This window comes from Bombina bombina, chromosome 6 (genome assembly GCF_027579735.1).
Source record: "Bombina bombina isolate aBomBom1 chromosome 6, aBomBom1.pri, whole genome shotgun sequence".
Taxonomy (NCBI): Eukaryota; Metazoa; Chordata; class Amphibia; order Anura; family Bombinatoridae; genus Bombina; species Bombina bombina.
In genome coordinates this window covers 577,720,248-577,743,776 of record NC_069504.1, presented here as the reverse complement: position 1 = coordinate 577,743,776, position 23,529 = coordinate 577,720,248, and the positions used below count along the sequence as shown (strand labels likewise).

The following is a 23,529-nucleotide window of genomic DNA, read 5'->3' as shown; positions in this document are numbered from 1 at the left end:
TTCTGGCCTGAACAAGAGTATCGATAACAGAATCTGAGAATCCTCGCTTCGATAAGATCAAGCGTTCAATCTCCAAGCAGTCAGCTGGAGTGAAACCAGATTCGGATGTTCGAACGGACCCTGAACAAGAAGGTCTCGTCTCAAAGGTAGCTTCCAAGGAGGAGCCGATGACATATTTACCAGATCTGCGTACCAAGTCCTGCGTGGCCACGCAGGAGCTATCAAGATCACCGACGCCCTCTCCTGATTGATCCTGGCTACCAGCCTGGGGATGAGAGGAAACGGCGGGAACACATAAGCTAGTTTGAAGGTCCAAGGTGCTACTAGTGCATCCACTAGAGCCGCCTTGGGATCCCTGGATCTGGACCCGTAGCAAGGAACTTTGAAGTTCTGACGAGAGGCCATCAGATCCATGTCTGGAATGCCCCACAGCTGAGTGACTTGGGCAAAGATTTCCGGATGGAGTTCCCACTCCCCCGGATGCAATGTCTGACGACTCAGAAAATCCGCTTCCCAATTTTCCACTCCTGGGATGTGGATAGCAGACAGGTGGCAGGAGTGAGACTCCGCCCATAGAATGATTTTGGTCACTTCTTCCATCGCCAGGGAACTCCTTGTTCCCCCCTGATGGTTGATGTACGCAACAGTTGTCATGTTGTCTGATTGAAACCGTATGAACTTGGCCCTCGCTAGCTGAGACCAAGCCTTGAGAGCATTGAATATCGCTCTCAGTTCCAGAATATTTATCGGTAGAAGAGATTCTTCCCGAGACCAAAGACCCTGAGCTTTCAGGGATCCCCAGACCGCGCCCCAGCCCATCAGACTGGCGTCGGTCGTGACAATGACCCACTCTGGTCTGCAGAATGTCATCCCTCGTGACAGGTTGTCCAGGGACAGCCACCAACGGAGTGAGTCTCTGGTCCTCTGATTTACTTGTATCTTCGGAGACAAGTCTGTATAGTCCCCATTCCACTGACTGAGCATGCACAGTTGTAATGGTCTTAGATGAATGCGTGCAAAAGGAACTATGTCCATTGCCGCTACCATCAACCCGATCACTTCCATGCACTGAGCTATGGAAGGAAGAGGAACGGAAAGGAGTATCCGACAAGAGTCAAGAAGTTTTGTTTTTCTGGCCTCTGTCAGAAAAATCCTCATTTCTAAGGAGTCTATTATTGTTCCCAAGAAGGGAACCCTTGTTGACGGAGATAGAGAACTCTTTTCCACGTTCACTTTCCATCCGTGAGATCTGAGAAAGGCCAGGACAAAGTCTGTGTGAGCCTTTGCTTGAGGAAGGGACGACGCTTGAATCAAAATGTCGTCCAAGTAAGGTACTACAGCAATGCCCCTTGGTCTTAGCACAGCTAGAAGGGACCCTAGTACCTTTGTGAAAATCCTTGGAGCAGTGGCTAATCCGAAAGGAAGCGCCACGAACTGGTAATGTTTGTCCAGGAATGCGAACCTCAGGAACCGATGATGTTCCTTGTGGATAGGAATATGTAGATACACATCCTTTAAATCCACCGTGGTCATGAATTGACCTTCCTGGATGGAAGGAAGAATAGTTCGAATGGTTTCCATCTTGAACGATGGAACCTTGAGAAACTTGTTTAAGATCTTGAGATCTAAGATTGGTCTGAACGTTCCCTCTTTTTTGGGAACTATAAACAGATTGGAGTAGAACCCCATCCCTTGTTCTCTTAATGGAACGGGATGAATCACTCCCATTTTTAACAGGTCTTCTACACAATGTAAGAATGCCTGTCTTTTTATGTGGTCTGAAGACAACTGAGACCTGTGGAACCTCCCCCTTGGGGGAAGTCCCTTGAATTCCAGAAGATAACCTTGGGAGACTATTTCTAGCGCCCAAGGATCCAGAACATCTCTTGCCCAAGCCTGAGCGAAGAGAGAGAGTCTGCCCCCCACCAGATCCGGTCCCGGATCGGGGGCCAACATTTCATGCTGTCTTGGTAGCAGTGGCAGGTTTCTTGGCCTGCTTTCCCTTGTTCCAGCCTTGCATTGGTCTCCAAGCTGGCTTGGCTTGAGAAGTATTACCCTCTTGCTTAGAGGACGTAGCACTTTGGGCTGGTCCATTTCTACGAAAGGGACGAAAATTAGGTTTATTTTTTGCCTTGAAAGGCCGATCCTGAGGAAGGGCGTGGCCCTTACCCCCAGTGATATCCGAGATAATCTCTTTCAAGTCAGGGCCAAACAGCATTTTCCCCTTGAAAGGAATGTTAAGTAGCTTGTTCTTGGAAGACGCATCAGCCGACCAAGATTTCAACCAAAGCGCTCTGCGTGCCACAATAGCAAACCCAGAATTCTTAGCCGCTAACCTAGCCAATTGCAAAGTGGCGTCTAGGGTGAAAGAATTAGCCAATTTGAGAGCATTGATTCTGTCCCTAATCTCCTCATAAGGAGGAGAATCACTGTCGACCGCCTTTATCAGCTCATCGAACCAGAAACATGCGGCTGTAGCGACAGGGACAATGCATGAAATTGGTTGTAGAAGGTAACCCTGCTGAACAAACATCTTTTTAAGCAAACCTTCTAATTTTTTATCCATAGGATCTTTGAAAGCACAACTATCCTCTATGGGTATAGTGGTGCATTTGTTTAAAGTGGAAACCGCTCCCTCGACCTTGGGGACTGTCTGCCATAAGTCCTTTCTGGGGTCGACCATAGGAAACAATTTTTTAAATATGGGGGGAGGGACGAAAGGAATACCGGGCCTTTCCCATTCTTTATTAACAATGTCCGCCACCCGCTTGGGTATAGGAAAAGCTTCTGGGAGCCCCGGCACCTCTAGGAACTTGTCCATTTTACATAGTTTCTCTGGGATGACCAACTTGTCACAATCATCCAGAGTGGATAATACCTCCTTAAGCAGAATGCGGAGATGTTCCAACTTAAATTTAAATGCAATCACATCGAGGGGGGGGGTGTCGGGCAAGCACTGACGTATGCGTGACGTGACGCATTGAGAGCTGCGCCAAGTCGGGCTGAGCGAGACGCCACGGGTCAGGCGTCCTCGCACACATTCGAGCCCGTTACAAAGTTTGGCTGCGGGGTGGAAGTGGGCTACGGACCGGGATCCACAGCCGGTCGACTCAATTCCACCTACAAGGCCATCTACGCAGGCATATCAGACCGGATCCTTAGGTGAGACGAGCAAGGGGGGAGACAGCGCAAGGAAAATCTCTAAGTGTTTCTTTTTATAGCAGCGAAGCAAGCAGCAATTTTTCTCTTATTTACAAACATATGGGTGTTGGGTCCTCCTTGCGTAGCCTCTCAGGATTTGGCTCTTAAATTTTTTACTTCTTAGAGGCTTGCCAAATTCTCACTGCAATAGTTAAGCAGTGTTGAAAACCCCCTATTAAAATTAGGTCTGTGGAAATAGGGTAATGTAAGTGGAGTAGGCCATGGCCCACTGCACACATACTTAAAAGTTATACCAAAAGGACTTTTGTGTTGGAAAATATATCGGATAAGCGGCCTGTGAGGGCAAGAGTGACTTTATTGTATTTCCCTCGCTAACAATAAGTTTGGGAGACGAGGTTATAAAGGATACTGAGATATCGCCAAAGACAAAAGGCTCAGACGGGCTATTCTGGATTTCCTGAGGCTGCTTTACTCCTGCAACGAAGCCAAACGTGGAAACAGCGAGCTGGGCTGCTGTAAAAGGTCTAGCCTGACTTACTAGGCACACTTGGGTGCCGCAACTTTTGTGAGTATTCTGTGAAAGTTTAAGCTGAATCATTAGATGCATTCCTAACAGATTTACACATGATTCTTCTTTTCTCTATGCATTTTGTGTCTTGCTCTATGCCTCTACGGTCGTGCACTCCACGCCTGAACCACGCCGGATGTAAAGATATCCTGGGGAAACAGCGAGCTGGACTGCTGCTAAAGGTCCAGCCTGAATCTACTGGCACAAGAGAGTGCCTTATCAGAATGTGAGTACCCTGTGTTTACTATATGTGGGGATAAGAGGGGGATCGACAGATACACACATGAGGAGGCCTTGTCTTCTTTCTTTCCCTGCATAGATTGAATATCGAAGGTTGGAGCCCCTTTAAATTTTCTACGATCAACAAGTGGACATAATCTCTTTAAACCTCTGCCAACTCAGAGGGGGAAGCTGGGGAGAATCAGCAGACAGAACTTTTTTGCAGCTCTGGAATAGAATCCACTTGAGTATCTGATTGACTCTTGTCCCATATTTTGTGTCTTCTGTATAATTATATTTTTTGTCTTTCTCTTTTTCCTTTTTTTTTTTTTATTATTGGGCAATTCCTATTAATGGTATTTTGCTATGAAATGGTCGTGCAGGGATTAATGACTAAATTAACAAGTTCTAGGTTATCACTTACCTAAAAGGTTATAGTCAATTCTAATCTAGACAAATAAGATATAGAAGGAACAGATAGGAAAATCTTTGCAAGAATTGGAAGGGAACTTATTTGAATATCTGATTGACTCTGGCTTCTATTTTTATGTCCACATTTCTTTCCATGTACTGCCCTATATTCTATTCTACTGCATTCTCCTTTTCTCTTTTTTTCTTCTGAGATACTTTTCATTAATGGCATGAAGCCATAAGAATTGCTGAGAAGGAGTTAATGATTAGACCAATAGCTTTAGGTCACCACTAACACAAAAGCCTCTAGTTAAATTCAAATTAGCTAACTAAGGTAAAGCCTCTTACTTAGAAGTAAATAGGGGTAAATAGAAAATTTTAAGGCTCTTACAGTTATTCTTTATGGATAAATTCCTCCTCCCCTCAGCTAACAATAAAACAGCAAGTATGGCAAGTAGAAGGCAGCAGGAAAAAAAGTTAATAAGACGAAGCACTGAGAATAGTCAGGAAATTTCACAAGAAAATGTGGTTGAAACAGTAAACAACTCTGATTTATTAAAACAAATAAGTGAAGTATTTCTTCCTAAATTTGAGGCAATTCAATCAAGCATAGACTCAGTGTCACAAGATATCAAGCAGATGGTTACCAGAATGGGTTTAGCAGAACAGCGAATATCAGATCTGGAAGACAGAGATATAGAGAAAGATAAGGATTTAACATATATTCAGAAACAAGTCAAATATCTTAGCGATAAAGTTGAAGATATGGAAAATAGATCTAGGAGAAACAATGTAAGAGTGATTGGGGTCTCTGAAACAGTATCTGAAAGAGAGCTAATCCACTTTGCTTCAATCCAACTGCCCTCCTTGTTAAACATCAATGAGCCAACATGCACATTCATAGTAGAAAGAGCTCATAGATTAGGCAGGGTAAGAGATCAAGAGGATGATAAGAGTAGACCTAGACCAATTATTATCAAATACTTGAACTTTCAAGAAAAGGTCAAGATCATGCAAGCTTATAGAGCACAAAAAACAGTCCTCTTTCAAAATAAGAAATTATTAATTTTCCAAGATTTTGCATATGAAACAGCTAGCAAGAGGAAGTTATGTGCCCCCATCTGCTCACGTTTGATCCAGGAAGGCAGGATAGTTAGGCTATTGTATCCAGCCAGAATCAGTATACAGACTAAAGAGGGTTTTAGGATTTTTGATAATCCTCAGGACCTAGAGGACTTCTTGAGAACAGAGCAAAGGTAAAAGTGATCAGATGAGGGATACAAGCCTTATATCAGTGATAGCCATGCTGAGTAAAGAGTGGAATAGGAGAAGGGAGAAGAAAGGAGATAATTCTTTAGGTGCAGAAAAGGGGTCAAGTAAGAAGCTAAATATTATAAGTAGGGGGCAGGATAGGAATGTTAGGAATGTGTGCGAAAGGGATTCTTTCTCTTTTTTTTTTTTTTTTTTTTTTTTTTTTTTTTCCCCTCCCCCCCTCATCCCCCCCCCCCTTCTCTTAGATTTTCCATGTCTCTACCTAGAAGTAGGAAAGAAGTATAAGATATGACGGAATTATGTAAATTTGGATCATGGAACGTGGGAGGGTTTACCTCCCCGGTTAAAAGGAAAGCAATATTACAACACTTTAACAAACTTAAAATTGATATTGGCCTCCTACAGGAGACCCATTTAAACGAGATAGAAAGTCAAAAACTCAAATGGGGATGGGTGGGCGAGGTTATCTATTCGGCAGGAGTACAGAGGAAAAGAGGGGTAGCTATACTTTTTAGGAAATCATTAAAATATAAAATTCTAAAACAAGAAATTGATCAACAAGGGAGATTTATCATATTAGAGATAGAAATAGGCTTAAAAAGATTCGTGTTATGTAATGTTTATGGTCCAAATGTAAAAAAAACCGAGTTCTGGGAACCTCTTCAAAATAAATTATTAGAATACAATCAAAATATAGTACTAGGAGGGGACCTGAATCTGGTGGCATCTAGCTTCCTAGATAGGAATCAGAGGGGGAAAGAGGCTACATCAGGCGGCAAGGATACAAAAATTTTTAAAAAATTCTGCTTTAATCTAGGCTTATTAGACATCTGGAGGAACATTTATCCAGACAGTAAAGAATTTACGTGTTTATCCAAAGTGTATAAATCATTTTCACGAATCGATATGTTCTTAATTAGCGACAAATTGTTCTCTCTGGCAAAAAAAGCCGAAATTTTGCCTATCACAATTTCGGATCACGCCCCCATCACTATCTCTTTGTCTATCTTGAATCCTAATCCAGGGAATCACAGATTATACTTTCCAACATATCTTTATAATAATTTAAAATTTAGAGGCTTTTTGCTAGAGAAATGGAATCTCTATTACAATGAGAATAAAGGATCAGTCTTGAATATAGAGTCTTTGTGGCAAGCTTTCAAAGCCGTGATAAGGGGAGAAATTCTGGCTTATATGATAAAAGTAAAAAGGAAAAATGATGCTTATTGGATCCAACTTTCTAAGCAGATTATTAATAAATTTCAAAAATATGTTGCAGATAACAGTCAAGAGAACTGGAGAAACTATTTGGAAGTCAAAAAACAAAGAGACAATTGGCATATATCAAAAGAAATCCAGCATGAGCTGAAAAGAAATAGCAACTATATGCAGTTCGGTAATAAGATAGGGAAATTCTTAGCCAGATTGGTAAGTACTAGAAAATCTAACAGTATAATATCAATAATAAAAACCAAACACAAAACTTGCACTCTCCCCCATGATATTTTAGAGGAATTCACGCACTACTTTAAACAATTATATCAGGCTCAACCTATAGATGAAACAAAAAAAGCTCTCTTCTGGGACAGGATTAAAACACCTCAAATAGCCAAAGACGATCTGGATCTCCTCAACTCTCCAATCAAGGAGGAGGAGATTAAAAACTCTATTACGAAATTAAAGCTAAACAAAGCGCCAGGCCCGGATGATCTTCCTGGAGAATTATATAAAATTCTTGCAGATTCGGTTACCCCCATTCTCTGTGAGCTTTTCAATGGTTTCCTACAAGATAATCAAACACCTTCTAAATATTTTACAGAATCTAGAATAATCTTAATTTACAAACAAGGTAAAAATAAAGAACTAATGGAGTCTTACAGACCCATCTCTCTGTTAAACGTGGATTACAAAATCCTTACCCACATCTTAGCAGATAGACTGCAAAAAGTGATTAGTGAACTGGTCCATCCTGACCAAACTGGTTTTATCAAAGGAAGGACACTTATTAAAAACCTCAGGAAACTAGAAATAGCAATTAATTACTGTGAACAAAAAAAAGAAGGGAGAGAAAAGCTCACAGAGGATGTAGCAATTATTTCGATTGATACTCAGAAAGCGTTTGACACGCTACTTTGGGATCATATGTTGACAACTATTAATAAGTTCGGTATCCAGGGTAAATTTTCCCATATTATTGCCTTACTGTATTCTAACCCAGGGGCGAGTCTAAGTATTAATTCCTTAACTTCAGGACACTTTAGACTCCAGCGAGGAACGAGACAAGGTTGTCCGCTATCCCCGTTGCTTTTTAACTTAGCGTTAGAACCTCTGGCAATATTGTTTAGACAAGAACTGCTAGGGATAAATATCAAAGGACACAGAATAATCCAAGCCATATATGCCGATGATCTGCTTATATTTGCTCAAAATCTCCAATATAATCTGCCTATAATTATGGAAGCTTTAGAATCTTTTCAGGCTTTCTCCGGCTTTGCAATTAACAAAGAAAAATCAGAACTTATGTGGCTTATCAAATTAAAAAGCTCTCCAGAAACCCCTTTTAAAGTAACCAAAGATCATATTACATATCTAGGGATAAAATTTGCATCTAACTCTAAGAGATGGTACAAGTTAAATTTTGTACCAGCTATTGCATCACTCCAGGCAGATTTAGAAAGATGGAAGAACCTGCCTATTTCATTTATGGGACGAATACATTTAATAAAAATGATTTCTCTCCCTAAATTCTTATATATTTTTCAGGCTCTCCCACTTCTACTATTAAGGAAAGATTGTCAGTTAATCAATAAACTAATATCGCAATTTATTTGGTGCAAAAAAAAACCTAGGATAGCGTTGAAACGTTTGAGTGCCAGGAAAGAGGCTGCAGGTTCGGCTCTTCCCGATTTTGAGATGTATAACATAGCTTCTAACCTAAAATTTGTTTGGGACTGGTTTTCGGAAACAGGACACTTCTCCTTGCTAGAAATTGAAGGAGCTTTAGTAGCACCTTATGCCCTGAAAGCATTAACACACATGCCTTTAAAACTAATTCCTATAGAAACAAGGGGGATGCTTATCATAGACCAACCAATACGGGCCTGGCGTCAATTCTGTGCTAAAATTGGGATCAGCCATCGGGGTTCAGCTTTCCTCTCAATTAAAGGTAATCCTGAATTCGAGGTAGGCTATGACTCAGCTAGATTTAATGCCTGGTCAGACCGTGGGATTAATCATATTGCACAGCTAATTAAAAAAGAAGATAACTCGATTAAATCTTTTAATGAATGTAAATCGGAATTTGACATACCAAATCGTTTATTCTTCTCTTATTTACAACTACGGCACTATGCTGATCAATGTAGGAAAATAATGGCTTTAGAGTGGGACAATGATATATTAAGGCAGATAACTAGTATGTTTCAAGCAGGAAATTATTCCATCACAAACTCTTATAATGCTTTACTTACTTCTCAAGAACAAAGCAATAAAAGATATTTGGAACTTAAATGGGATATAGCAGGTGATAACTCACAAGAATTAGATTTATTTAAGAACTCGGGAGATAGGGTAGCAAAGGCAATGAGAGGGGAATACTTTAGAGAACAACAGTTAAAGATTTGGTATCAATGCTATTTTACACCTAGCTGGCAGGCTCGGTGGGACAAAAAACATGAGAACATAGCCTGTAGGAAATGCAAGTATCTGGCAGCAGATATGTTCCATCTTTTCTGGTCCTGTCCTGTAATCCAAAGATTCTGGGGGAAAATCTCATTTTGGGTCACTAAAATCTTAAACCAACACTTTCAAGTTAGTAAACATGCAGTCTTTTTCTTAGCAAACCAGGAAGAAGTAGGCCTTAGTTATTTATTAATAAACACAATGATACTGCTCGGTAGGAAACTGGTTTTAAAATATTGGCAGTCTAACAAAGAACCCAAATTCTCTGAATTTAAAAAGGGGATAACATATCAAATGTTTCTAGAACAAGCCTTAGTAAAAGCACAGATAGATAACAACATTAGGTTCTTTATAAATAAATGGGGGATTTTCATTAAATCTCTGGATCAGGAAACTCAAAAATTGATCCTGCAGCCATTTAAAAATTCTCTTTTCTTATTGGAAGCTAACCTTAGAGGTGAGTGGCTACTTGACTGAAGGATTCTGGTGAAGGCTGGGTGAGGAGAGTGGGGGGGCTGTGTGGTTTTTTTTTTTTTTTTTTTTTTTTTTCCTTCTTTCTTCTTCTTTTCTCTTCTCTGTTTTTCTTTTCTCTGTGTGTGTGCCAGTTAGGATCTAGAGTTTATAGCATTAATGGTGATCAGAGTTTTGGGAGGGTTTTTTATGTATTAAGAAAAATTGCCAGGTCAGAATTGTCTTTTTTTCATTTCTCGAGTGGATAGGTGAATTTCTTCACCCATTTAAGGTGTCCTTTCATGTCTAAGCGAGACTGTATTCTGTTTTGTATTAACGTACACTTTATTGCAAGCATTTTTCTTTTTTGCTTTTTTGTTGGATTCACCTACTGTTAAATGTTTATCTTTCTTGGCAAAATAAAAAAAAAGAAATTTAAAAAAAAATAAATGCAATCACATCAGGTTCAGCTTGTTGAGAAATGTTCCCTGAATCAGTAATTTCTCCCTCAGACAAAACCTCCCTGGCCCCATCAGACTGAGTTAGGGGCCCTTCAGAAATATTAATATCAGCGTCGTCATGCTCTTCAGTATCTAAAACAGAGCAGTCGCGCTTACGCTGATAAGTGTTCATTTTGGCTAAAATGTTTTTGACAGAATTATCCATTACAGCCGTTAATTGTTGCATAGTAAGGAGTATTGGCGCGCTAGATGTACTAGGGGCCTCCTGAGTGGGCAAGACTCGTGTAGACGAAGGAGGGAATGATGCAGTACCATGCTTACTCCCCTCACTTGAGGAATCATCTTGGGCATCATTGTCATTGTCACATAAATCACATTTATTTAAATGAATAGGAATTCTGGCTTCCCCACATTCAGAACACAGTCTATCTGGTAGTTCAGACATGTTAAACAGGCATAAACTTGATAACAAGTACAAAAAACGTTTTAAAATAAAACCGTTACTGTCACTTTAAATTTTAAACTGAACACACTTTATTACTGCAAATGCGAAAAAACATGAAGGAATTGTTCAAAATGTACTAAATTTTCACCACAGTGTCTTAAAGCCTTAAAAGTATTGCACACCAAATTTGGAAGCTTTAACCCTTAAAATAACGGAACCGGAGCCGTTTTGAACATTAACCCCTTTACAGTCCCTGGTATCTGCTTTGCTGAGACCCAACCAAGCCCCAAGGGGAATACGATACCAAATGACGCCTTCAGAAAGTCTTTTCTAAGTATCAGAGCTCCTCTCACATGCGACTGCATGCCATGCATCTCAAAAACAAGTGCGCAACACCGGCGCGAAAATGAGACTCTGCCTATGCTTTGGGAAAGCCCCTAAAGAATAAGGTGTCTAAAACAGTGCCTGCCGATATTATTATATTAAAATACCCAGATAAAATGATTCCTCAAGGCTAAATATGTGTTAATAATCAATCGATTTAGCCCAAAAAAAAGTCTACAGTCTTAATAAGCCCTTTTTGAAGCCCTTATTTACAATCGTAATAAACATGGCTTACCGGATCCCAGAGGGAAAATGACAGCTTCCAGCATTACATCGTCTTGTTAGAATGTGTCATACCTCAAGCAGCAAGAGACTGCTCACTGTTCCCCCAACTGAAGTTAATTGCTCTCAACAGTCCTGTGTGGAACAGCCATGGATTTTAGTGACGGTTGCTAAAATCATTTTCCTCATACAAACAGAAATCTTCATCTCCTTTCTGTTTCTGAGTAAATAGTACATACCAGCACTATTTCAAAATAACAAACTCTTGATTGAATAATAAAAACTACAGTTAAACACTAAAAAACTCTAAGCCATCTCCGTGGAGATGTTGCCTGTACAACGGCAAAGAGAATGACTGGGGTAGGCGGAGCCTAGGAGGGATCATGTGACCAGCTTTGCTGGGCTCTTTGCCATTTCCTGTTGGGGAAGAGAATATCCCACAAGTAAGGATGACGCCGTGGACCGGACACACCTATGTTGGAGAAAATGTTTACTTTTTTTTTATCTTTTAACAAAGGATACAATACAAAATAAAAAAATGTTAATAAATAAATGTTCCTTTTAAAATTTACCAAATCAAGGAAAACATAACCCAGGCAACACTACACCTCAGCAGAATTACTTAGGTGCCCTACCTGTCCTGCAACCTGCAGCAAACTGAGGAAAAAAACAATCCCGTTTACAATCCGGATTTCAGAGAAGCAAAAACAGCAGAGCCATCTGAAATATGCGCACCTCACTCTTACAAGAAGTGAAGAAAAGCGCCAAAAAAAGCTCTGACATCAAATAATCAGAACCTTCCTAAAAGGGGCGGTCCTACAAATGACAAAAAAAAACCATTTAAAAAAAAAAAAAAAAAAAAACTTTCTTGAAAACAGGCTTAAAAACAAACAATAAAGCCCCCAATAAAAGTACATAATCCGTTACTAAGAACGGATCCTCACTGAGCCATCAATAAAATAAATAACTCCACACACTAACAGTGCCTGCAAAAACTGCCATAAAAACCTGCACCCTGACAGGAATAATAAACGTCCCCTGCAGCGTTTTAGCTGAGTAAGTGCCAAATTTTTCCCTGCTTACATAGAAAAATAAAACTGGCACTTACCTTAACATTTATCTGTCCGGCAGTAGGACAGCTCACCTGGTTTGAGAGGATGCCATCCCTCACATGGACCTGTGGAAATACAGAAAGACTGAGTAAACTTACTCAGGCTATCTAAATAGGGCAGCAAAATGTTTTGGGAAAACGCAGTTGTACCCCACAAGTTCCCAATTGATCAAAAGCCACCACTGCCCTACTGAAGAGACAGACATGGGCTAAGGCTAGACCCTTTAGAAAGATCAGAGCTAACCTACTCTGTTTTTTTAAATAAAAAAATCTTGATTGTAGATCAAACACCAAAACTTACCCTCCACTTGCACCGCAGGCAAAGAGAATGACTGGGGATTATGGGTAAGGGAAATGACATATATAGCAGCTTTGCTGTAGTGCTCTTTGCCTCCTCCTGCTGGCCAGGAGTGATATTCCCACTAGTAATTGATGATTCCGTGGACTCACCATATCTTAGGAAAGAAATATTTTTTTATAAAGTCTGCTGCTTAAGAGTTTTTAGATCTTTTTGTCAGATGTTACTATGGTATACTGAAGTATAATTACAAGCATTTAATAAGTGTCAAGTGCTTTCATTGATAATTACATTAAGTTTATGCAGAGAGTCAATATTTGCAGTGTTGACCCTTCTTTTTCAAGACCTCTGCAATTGGCCCTGGCATGCTGTCAATCAACATCTGGGCCATATCCTGACTAATAGCAGCCTATTCTAGCATAATCAATGCTTGGAGTTTGTCAGAATTTGTGTGTGTGGGGGGGGGAGGCTTTGTTCACCCGCCTCTTGAGGATTGACCACAAGTTCACAATGGGATTAAGGTCTGGGGAGTTTTCTGGCCATAGACCCAAGATTTTGATGTTTTGTTCCCCAAGCCACTTAGTTATCACTTTTGCCTTATGGCAAGGTTCTCTATCATGCTGGAAAAGGCATTGTTCGTCACCAAACTGTTCTTGGATGGTTGGGAAAAGTTGCTCTTGGAGGATGTTTTTGTACTATTCTTTATTCATGGTTGTGTTCTTAAGCAAAACTGTGAGTGAGCCCACTCCCTTGGCTGAGAAGCAACCCCACACATGAATGGTTTCAGGATGCTTTACTGTTGGCATGACACAGTACTGATGGTAGCGCTCACCTGTTCTTCTCCGGACAAGGTTTTTTCCGGATACCCCAAACAATCGGAAAGGGAATTCATCAGAGAAAATTACTTTACCCCAGTCCTCAGCAGTCCAATTCCTGTACCTTTTGTAGAATATCAGTCTGTCCCTGATGCTTTTCCTGGAGAGAAGTGGCTTCTTTGCTGCCCTTCTTGACACCAGGCTATCCTCCAAAAGTCTTGCTGCAGTTCCTGAGCAAGCTCTGCACTGGTGGTGTCCCAATACGGCAGCTGAATCACAACAATTGAACCTCTGTTTTTTTAGGGGATAAAGTTCATTTTCATGGCAAAGAGGGACTTTGCAATTAATCTGCTCACTCTTCATAACATTCTGGAGTATATGCAAATTGCCATCATAAAAACTGAGACAGCAGACTTTGTGAAAATTAATATTTGTGTCATTCTCAAAACTTTTGGCCAGGACTGTACAAGTCATGACAACATTGGTGCTGCGACCCAGTAATGGGTCCTGACCCGTGATTTGAAGAACCCAGAACTAGTTATATTAATTAAGCCCTTAAAATTATCACAATGCCATTAAAAACCTACTGTGCCACTCAAGAACAAAAAAGCATACATGTTTAATCGCAAGGTTTTTTTTTTTTTTTTTAAATTAACTTAAAGGGACAGTCTAGTCAAAATTAAACTTTCAAGATTCTGATAGGGCATGCAATTTTAAACAACTTTCCAATTCAATTGTATCATCAAATATGCTTTGTTCTCCTGGTATTCTTAGGTGAAAGTTAAACCTAGGTAGGCTCATAAGCTAATTTTAAGCCCTTGAAGTTTGCCTCTTATCTCAATGCATTTGACAGTTTTTCACAGTCGAGGGTGTTAGTTCATGTGTGCCATACAGATAACATTGTGCTCACCCCCATGGAGTTACTTAAGAGAGGACACTAATTGGCTAAAATGCAAGTCTGTCAAAAAAAATGTAAATAATTGGACAGTCTGCAGAGGCTTAGATACAAGGTAATCACAGAGTTAAAAAACATAATTTATGTAAGAACTTACCTGATAAATTCATTTCTTTCATATTAGCAAGAGTCCATGAGCTAGTGACGTATGGGATATACATTCCTACCAGGAGGGGAAAAGTTTCCCAAACCTCAAAATGCCTATAAATACACCCCTCACCACACCCACAAATCAGTTTAACGAATAGCCAAGAAGTGGGGTGATTAGAAAAAAGTGCGAAAGCATATAAAATAAGGAATTGGAATAATTGTGTTTTATACAAAAAAATCATAACCACCACAAAAAGGGTGGGCCTCATGGACTCTTGCTAATATGAAAGAAATGAATTTATCAGGTAAGTTCTTACATAAATTATGTTTTCTTTCATGTAATTAGCAAGAGTCCATGAGCTAGTGACGTATGGGATAATGACTACCCAAGATGTGGATCTTTCCACGCAAGAGTCACTAGAGAGGGAGGGATAAAATAAAGACAGCCAATTCCTGCTGAAAATAATCCACACCCAAAATAAAGTTTAATGAAAACATAAGCAGAAGATTCAAACTGCCTGAAGTACTTTTCTACCAAAAACTGCTTCAGAAGAAGAAAACACATCAGAATGGTAGAATTTAGTAAAAGTATGCAAAGAAGACCAAGTGGCTGCTTTGCAAATCTGATCAACTGAAGCTTCATTCCTATACGCCCAGGAAGTAGAAACTGACCTAGTAGAATGAGCTGTAATCCTTTGAGGCGGAGTTTTACCCGACTCGACATAGGCATGATGAATTAAAGATTTCAACCAAGATGCCAAAGAAATGGCAGAAGCTTTCTGGCCTTTTCTAGAACCGGAAAAGATAACAAATAGACTAGAAGTCTTTCGGAAAGACTTAGTAGCTTCAACATAATATTTCAAAGCTCTAACAACATCCAAAGAATGCAACGATTTCTCTTTAGAATTCTTAGGATTAGGACATAATGAAGGAACCACAATTTCTCTACTAATGTTGTTGGAATTCACAACCTTAGGTAAAAATTGAAAAGAAGTTCGCAACACCGCCTTATCCTGATGAAAAATCAGAAAAGGAGACTCACAAGAAAGAGCAGATAATTCAGAGACTCTTCTGGCAGAAGAGATCGCCAAAAGGAACAAAACTTTCCAAGAAAGTAATTTAATGTCCAATGAATGCATGGGTTCAAAAGGAGGAGCTTGAAGAGCCCCCAGAACCAAATTCAAACTCCAAGGAGGAGAAATTGACTTAATGACAGGTTTTATACGAACCAAAGCTTGTACAAAACAATGAATATCAGGAAGATTAGCAATCTTTCTGTGAAAAAGAACAGAAAGAGCAGAGATTTGTCCTTTCAAGGAACTTGCGGACAAACCTTTATCTAAACCATCCTGAAGAAACTGTAAAATTCTCGGTATTCTAAAAGAATGCCAAGAAAAATGATGAGAAAGACACCAAGAAATATAAGTCTTCCAGACTCTATAATATATCTCTCTAGATACAGATTTACGAGCCTGTAACATAGTATTAATCACAGAGTCAGAGAAACCTCTTTGATCAAGAATCAAGCTTTCAATCTCCATACCTTTAAATTTAAGGATTTGAGATCCTGATGGAAAAAAGGACCTTGCGACAGAAGGTCTGGTCTTAACGGAAGAGTCCACGGTTGGCAAGAGGCCATCCGGACAAGATCCGCATACCAAAACCTGTGAGGCCATGCCGGAGCTACCAGCAGAACAAACGAGCATTCCTTCAGAATCTTGGAGATTACTCTTGGAAGAAGAACTAGAGGCGGAAAGATATAGGCAGGATGATACTTCCAAGGAAGTGATAATGCATCCACTGCCTCCGCCTGAGGATCCCGGGATCTGGACAGATACCTGGGAAGTTTCTTGTTTAGATGAGACGCCATCAGATCTATTTCTGGAAGTTCCCACATTTGAACAATCTGAAGAAATACCTCTGGGTGAAGAGACCATTCGCCCGGATGCAACGTTTGGCGACTGAGATAATCCGCTTCCCAATTGTCTATACCTGGGATATGAACCGCAGAGATTAGACAGGAGCTGGATTCCGCCCAAACCAGAATTCGAGATACTTCTTTCATAGCCAGAGGACTGTGAGTCCCTCCTTGATGATTGATGTATGCCACAGTTGTGACATTGTCTGTCTGAAAACAAATGAACGATTCTCTCTTCAGAAGAGGCCAAGACTGAAGAGCTCTGAAAATTGCACGGAGTTCCAAAATATTGATCGGTAATCTCACCTCCTGAGATTCCCAAACTCCTTGTGCCGTCAGAGATCCCCACACAGCTCCCCAACCTGTAAGACTTGCATCTGTTGAAATTACAGTCCAGGTCGGAAGAACAAAAGAAGCCCCCTGAATTAAACGATGGTGATCTGTCCACCACGTCAGAGAGTGTCGTACAATCGGTTTTAAAGATATTAATTGAGATATCTTTGTGTAATCCCTGCACCATTGATTCAGCATACAGAGCTGAAGAGGTCGCATGTGAAAACGAGCAAAGGGGATCGCGTCCGATGCAGCAGTCATAAGACCTAGAATTTCCATGCATAAGGCTACCGAAGGGAATGATTGTGACTGAAGGTTTCGACAAGCTGAAATCAATTTTAGACGTCTCTTGTCTGTCAAAGACAGAGTCATGGACACTGAATCTATCTGGAAACCCAGAAAGGTTACCCTTGTCTGAGGAATCAATGAACTTTTTAGTGAATTGATCCTCCAACCATGATCTTGAAGAAACACAAGTCTATTCGTATGAGATTCTGCTAAATGTAAAGACTGAGCAAGTACCAAGATATCGTCCAAATAAGGAAATACCACAATACCCTGTTCTCTGATTACAGACAGAAGGGCACCGAGAACCTTTGTAAAAATTCTTGGAGCTGTAGCTAGGCCAAACGGCAGAGCCACAAACTGGTAATGCTTGTCCAGGAAAGAGAATCTCAGGAACTGAAAGTGATCTGGATGAATCGGAATATGCAGATATGCATCCTGTAAATCTATTGTTGACATATAATGCCCTTGCTGAACAAAAGGCAAGATAGTCCTTACAGTTACCATTTTGAATGTTGGTATCCTTACATAACGATTCAATATTTTTAGATCCAGAACTGGTCTGAAGGAATTCTCCTTCTTTGGTACAATGAAGAGATTCGAATAAAACCCCAGCCCCTGTTCCAGAACTGGAACTGGCATAATTACTCCAGCCAACTCTAGATCTGAAACACATTTCAGAAATGCTTGAGCTTTCACTGGATTTACTGGGACACGGGAAAGAAAAAATCTCTTTGCAGGAGGTCTTATCTTGAAACCAATTCTGTACCCTTCTGAAACGATGTTCTGAATCCAAAGATTGTGAACAGAATTGATCCAAATTTCTTTGAAAAAACGTAACCTGCCCCCTACCAGCTGAGCTGGAATGAGGGCCGCACCTTCATGTGGACTTAGAAGCTGGCTTTGCTTTTCTAGAAGGCTTGGATTTATTCCAGACTGGAGATGGTTTCCAAACTGAAACTGCTCCTGAGGATGAAGGATCAGGCTTTTGTTCTTTGTTGAAATGAAAGGAACGAAAACGATTATTAGCCCTGTTTTTACCCTTAGATTCTTTATCCTGTGGTAAAAAAGTTCCTTTCCCACCAGTAACAGTTGAGATAATAGAATCCAACTGAGAACCAAATAATTTGTTACCCTGGAAAGAAAGGGAAAGTAGAGTTGATTTAGAAGACATATCAGCATTCCAAGTTTTAAGCCATAAAGCTCTTCTAGCTAAAATAGCTAGAGACATAAACCTGACATCAACTCTGATAATATCAAAAATGGCATCACAGATAAAATTATTAGCATGTTGAAGAAGAAGAATAATATTATGAGAATCATGATCTGTTACTTGTTGCGCTAAAGTTTCCAACCAAAAAGTTGAAGCTGCAGCAACATCAGCCAATGATATAGCAGGTCTAAGAAGATTACCTAAACACAGATAAGCTTTTCTTAGAAAGGATTCAATTTTCCTATCTAAAGGATCCTTAAACGAAGTACCATCTGCCGTAGGAATAGTAGTACGTTTAGCAAGGGTAGAAATAGCCCCATCAACTTTAGGGATTTTGTCCCAAAATTCTAATCTGTCAGACGGCACAGGATATAATTGCTTAAAACGTTTAGAAGAAGTAAATGAATTACCCAAATTATTCCACTCTCTGGAAATTACTTCAGAAATAGCACCAGGAACAGGAAAAACTTCTGGAATAACCACAGGAGATTTAAAGACCTTATCTAAACGTTTAGATTTAGTATCAAGAGGACCAGAATCCTCAATTTCTAAAGCAATTAGTACTTCTTTAAGTAAAGAACGAATAAATTCCATTTTAAATAAATATGAAGATTTATCAGCATCAACCTCTGAGACAGAATCCTCTGAACCAGAAGAGTCATTAGAATCAGAATGATGATGTTCATTTAAAAATTCATCTGTATAAAAGAGAAGTTTTAAAAGATTTTTTATGTTTACTAGAAGGAGGAATAACAGACATAGCCTTCTTGATGGATTCAGAAACAAAATCTCTTATGTTATCAGGAACACTCTGAACATTAGATGTTGATGGAACTGGAACAGGTAATGGTACTTTACTAAAGGAAATATTATCTGCATTAACAAGTTTGTCATGACAATTAATACAAACAACAGCTGGAGGAACAGCTACCAAAAGTTTACAGCAGATACACTTAGCTTTGGTAGTTCCAGCACCAGAGAGCGATATTCCTGAAGTATCTTCTGACTCAGATGCAACGTGAGACATCTTGCAATATGTAAGAGAAAAAACAACATATAAAGCAAAATTGATCAAATTCCTTAAATGACAGTTTCAGGAATGGGAAAAATGCCAAGGAACAAGCTTCTAGCAACCAGAAGCAATGAAAAATGAGACTTAAATAATGTGGAGACAAAAGCGACGCCCATATTTTTTTAGCGCCAAATAAGACGCCCACATTATTTGGCGCCTAAATGCTTTTGGCGCCAAAAATGACGCCACATCCGGAAGCCGACATTTTTGGCGCAAAAGAACGTCAAAAAATGACGCAACTTCCGGCGACACGTATGACGCCGGAAACAGAAAAGATTTTTTGCGCCAAAAAAGTCCGCGCCAAGAATGACGCAATAAAATGAAGCATTTTCAGCCCCCGCGAGCCTAACAGCCCACAGGGAAAAAAAGTCAAATTTTTTAAGGTAAGAAAAATGATTGATTCAAATGCATTATCCCAAATATGAAACTGACTGTCTGAAAATAAGGAATGTTGAACATCCTGAGTCAAGGCAAATAAATGTTTGAATACATATATTTAGAACTTTATTAAAAAAGTGCCCAACCATAGCTTAGAGTGTCACAGAAAATAAGACTTACTTACCCCAGGACACTCATCTACATGTTTGTAGAAAGCCAAACCAGTACTGAAACGAAAATCAGCAGAGGTAATGGTATATATATATATAAGAGTATATCGTCGATCTGAAAAGGGAGGTAAGAGATGAATCTCTACGACCGATAACAGAGAACCTATGAAATAGACCCCGTAGAAGGAGATCATTGAATTCAAACAGGCAATACTCTCCTCACATCCCTCTGACATTCACTGCACGCTGAGAGGAAAACCGGGCTCCAACCTGCTGCGGAGCGCATATCAACGTAGAATCTAGCACAAACTTACTTCACCACCTCCATAGGAGGCAAAGTTTGTAAAACTGATTTGTGGGTGTGGTGAGGGGTGTATTTATAGGCATTTTGAGGTTTGGGAAACTTTGCCCCTCCTGGTAGGAATGTATATCCCATACGTCACTAGCTCATGGACTCTTGCTAATTACATGAAAGAAAGTATATTAATATAACCTTGTTGGTTATGCAAAACTGGGGAATGGGTAATAAAAGGGATCATCAAAATTTTGGAGTAGACTGTCCCTTTAAAAGAATAGCAAAATGTGTAAATAAACTACCCATTTTAAAACCTTTACCAATCCCTATTCCCTACAACATATTTATTCACTTTCGTAATAATAACCTAATTTCTCAATTACAAAAATAATTTAAAAAAACAAACAGTATTCATTACTATTAAAAAAAAATGATGTTTACTTTTGCAATGCTAAGGTAGTTTTGAAATGTTTAAGCAAAGCTACAAAGAATGTTTGGAAATTCATATGAAAGCTATTTTGGTACTTTTTTTTTTTTAAATAAAGGATTCATTAAATAAAACCCTGTATTTTAAGTAAAGATCTCATAATGTAATAAAAAAGCATCTATATTTAAGAAGCAATCAATACATTTGCACTAGCAAATTCATTTTTATAAATGAAAATGAACATGAGAATTAACCAAAGATCAACTGCAGGGTCATGGAAAACCTACTTTACGTTTGTTCAACATTATTTCTTTACATTGTAATTTGGTATAACAGGATCTGCTTGAAGAGGAGGCTGCACACCAATCAGAAGCAATAAGCAAAAGTTTAAAACAGTGTGTTCTTCACTTAAAGGGACACTAAACCCAAAACTTTTCTTTCATGATTCAGCTAGAGAATACAATTTCAAAGAACTTTCCAATTCACTTCTATCATCTAATTTGCTTCATTCTTTAGATATTCTTTGTTGAAGAAATAGTTGTGCACATGGGTGAGTCAATCAAACGAGGCATCTATGTGCAACCACCAATCAGCAACTACTGAGCTTATCTAGATATGCTTTTCAGCAGAGGATATCAAGAGAATGACGCAATTTAGATAATAGAAGTAAATTAGAAAGTTGTTTAAAATCACATACTCTTTCTAAATCATAAAAGAAAAAATTAGGGTTTCATGACCCTTTAAAGCTTTAAAAATTTTGGAATCATCAATTTCAGGAAAACTAGTTCAGTTATTTGATGGAAAGTTCAACATTGAAAAAAGACATTTAGCTCTTTCATAAAAATTATAAGTGAACTGTAAGTTACTGAGATGACAGGTTTGTGGCCCTACAGAGGGAGATGGTAGTCACAAGTCTGCAGAAAAAAATATTTATGCCTCAGAACATTTATAAGAATAAATAAATAATCAGAATAATAAAAGTTGCCCTCACAAATGAATAAGGCTAGAATGAGAGTAGGGAGGAAGTGAAACTTACTTTGAAGGGTAATTGTTAAAGTTTATCTGATTCTGAGAATGCACAGGTTTTGCAGGTTCAGGAAGTACGTTGGTAGAAAGTGGGGGAGTGGGTTTATCAAAGCTTCTTCTATCAAAATACGAGAGCTGCTTTCGGTAGTACTCCTCATCTTCCTCAGGATCATAGTGATTAGAGCGAATTATATCTTCTGGAGGCTTTATTTGAGGTTTCTGTGGCTCAGGTACTCTGGGGAAAAAAGAAAACAAATCTTAAAATAATTTCACAGAAAATTGGCAGCATAAGTCTTAATCAAAGATTGTATAGATTTTTGCTGAATTAGTTTTCTAGACCTTTTATTTTAATATATGCCCCTTTAAAGTGATGAGAGAACAAAATAATACAAATGAACCCCATCACTGACATGGGCATGGCAAACAAAACCAAAATGTATGCTTACCTGATAAATTCATTTCTTTCATGATGGTTAGAGTTTATTAATTATCACATGTGAGATTAAAGTCCAGTCTTACAAGATGAGGCAAAATACTTCACACAACAGATATTTAATTCTTCCCATTATCCCATGATTCCTTAGTCATACATATGGCCACGAGAAAGGAGAAAAAGTTGGAAAGAGAAAAGAAGGTTTAAGTTCAAACTGGTACTCCTGCCAGCTGTTATGGAAAAAAGGTAAGCGTACATTTTGTTTTCAAAAGATGGTGAGAGTCCAAGAGACATCACATGTAGGATCCTATACTTAAACTGTGAAGTCCAAAAGACCACCATGAAAAAGGGTGAGAAAAATAGTTAAGGCAGGTAGGAGGTACGAAACAGGCACTGCAGCCTGCGGAACGTTTTTACCAAAAACAGCCTCAGAAGAAGCAAACGTGTCAAAATAGTAGAATTTGATAAAGCTAGGTAAAAATTACCAAGTAGATGCCTTGCTAATCGGTTCAATAAAAGCTTAATTAAGGTGAGACTTCCCCGCTACTAGGTATGCTCCCTGAATTTAAAACTTTAAGCTGCCATGGCTATTGCAGTAGCTTTCTGCCCTTTACGATGACCTGAGAATAAACAAGGACAAAGAATTTCTGAATTCTTTAGTGGCTTAAAGATAACATTTCAAGACCCTTACTACATCCAAGTTATGAATTTCTCTTAATCAACTACTGGCGCTGAACAGAGAGATGCAACTACAATTTCATAATTGATGTATTCAGAAGAAACAACCTTGGTAAGGAAATGGCCAAAAGAAAAAGAACCTTTAAAGAAAACTGCTGAATTACCAGAACATGCATAGGTTTTAACAGCTGAGCCTGAAGAACCCTAAAACCAAGGGTTCCACAGAGGAAAATCAGGCCTGATAACTGATTGTATCCTGACCAAAGGCTTGAATCTCAGGAAGTCTTGAAATCTTGTGAAACAAGACTGAATATTGAATTGAGTTCCAAGACGTTGATCGATAACCTTGTCTCCCGTGGAAACCAAACTGCCTTTCCAGGAACCCCAGACTGCGTCCCAACCCAGCAGGCTGGCGTCCGTGGTAATTACTACCCAATTCAGACGGAGAAATGAGGCTCACTGAACCAATGATTAGTGAGTCTGCCACCAAAGTAGAGAATGTCTAGTCTTGAAGTCTAAAGAGAAAGGTTGTTGTCTACATTCTGCTGCATCATTTAAAGCTGTAAATAACAAAAGTGAAATCTAGTAAAATATATGGCATCTGAAAAAGCTACCATGAGACCAAATACTTCCATGGATTGAAGCAGTGTAGGAAGAAGAGTTTGTTGGAGAGGAACACATGGCTTCTGCAATTTGAGTGTGTGAACATCTGATGAATCCCAGAAAGGATATTATAGCTTGTGGTGGCAGAGAGCTT

At 39.3% G+C, this 23,529-nt stretch overlaps 1 protein-coding gene across 1 annotated transcript in view; it reads right to left on the bottom strand.

The window, feature by feature from the left end:
• Positions 1-23,529, bottom strand: part of TJP1 (tight junction protein 1) — a gene marked incomplete in the record, with an annotated part of 489,926 nt that overhangs the window by 53,104 nt on the left and 413,293 nt on the right. Inside the window, 1 exon segment of the mRNA XM_053717550.1 lies at positions 21,672-21,896. Coding sequence (XP_053573525.1) covers positions 21,672-21,896 — 225 coding nt within the window.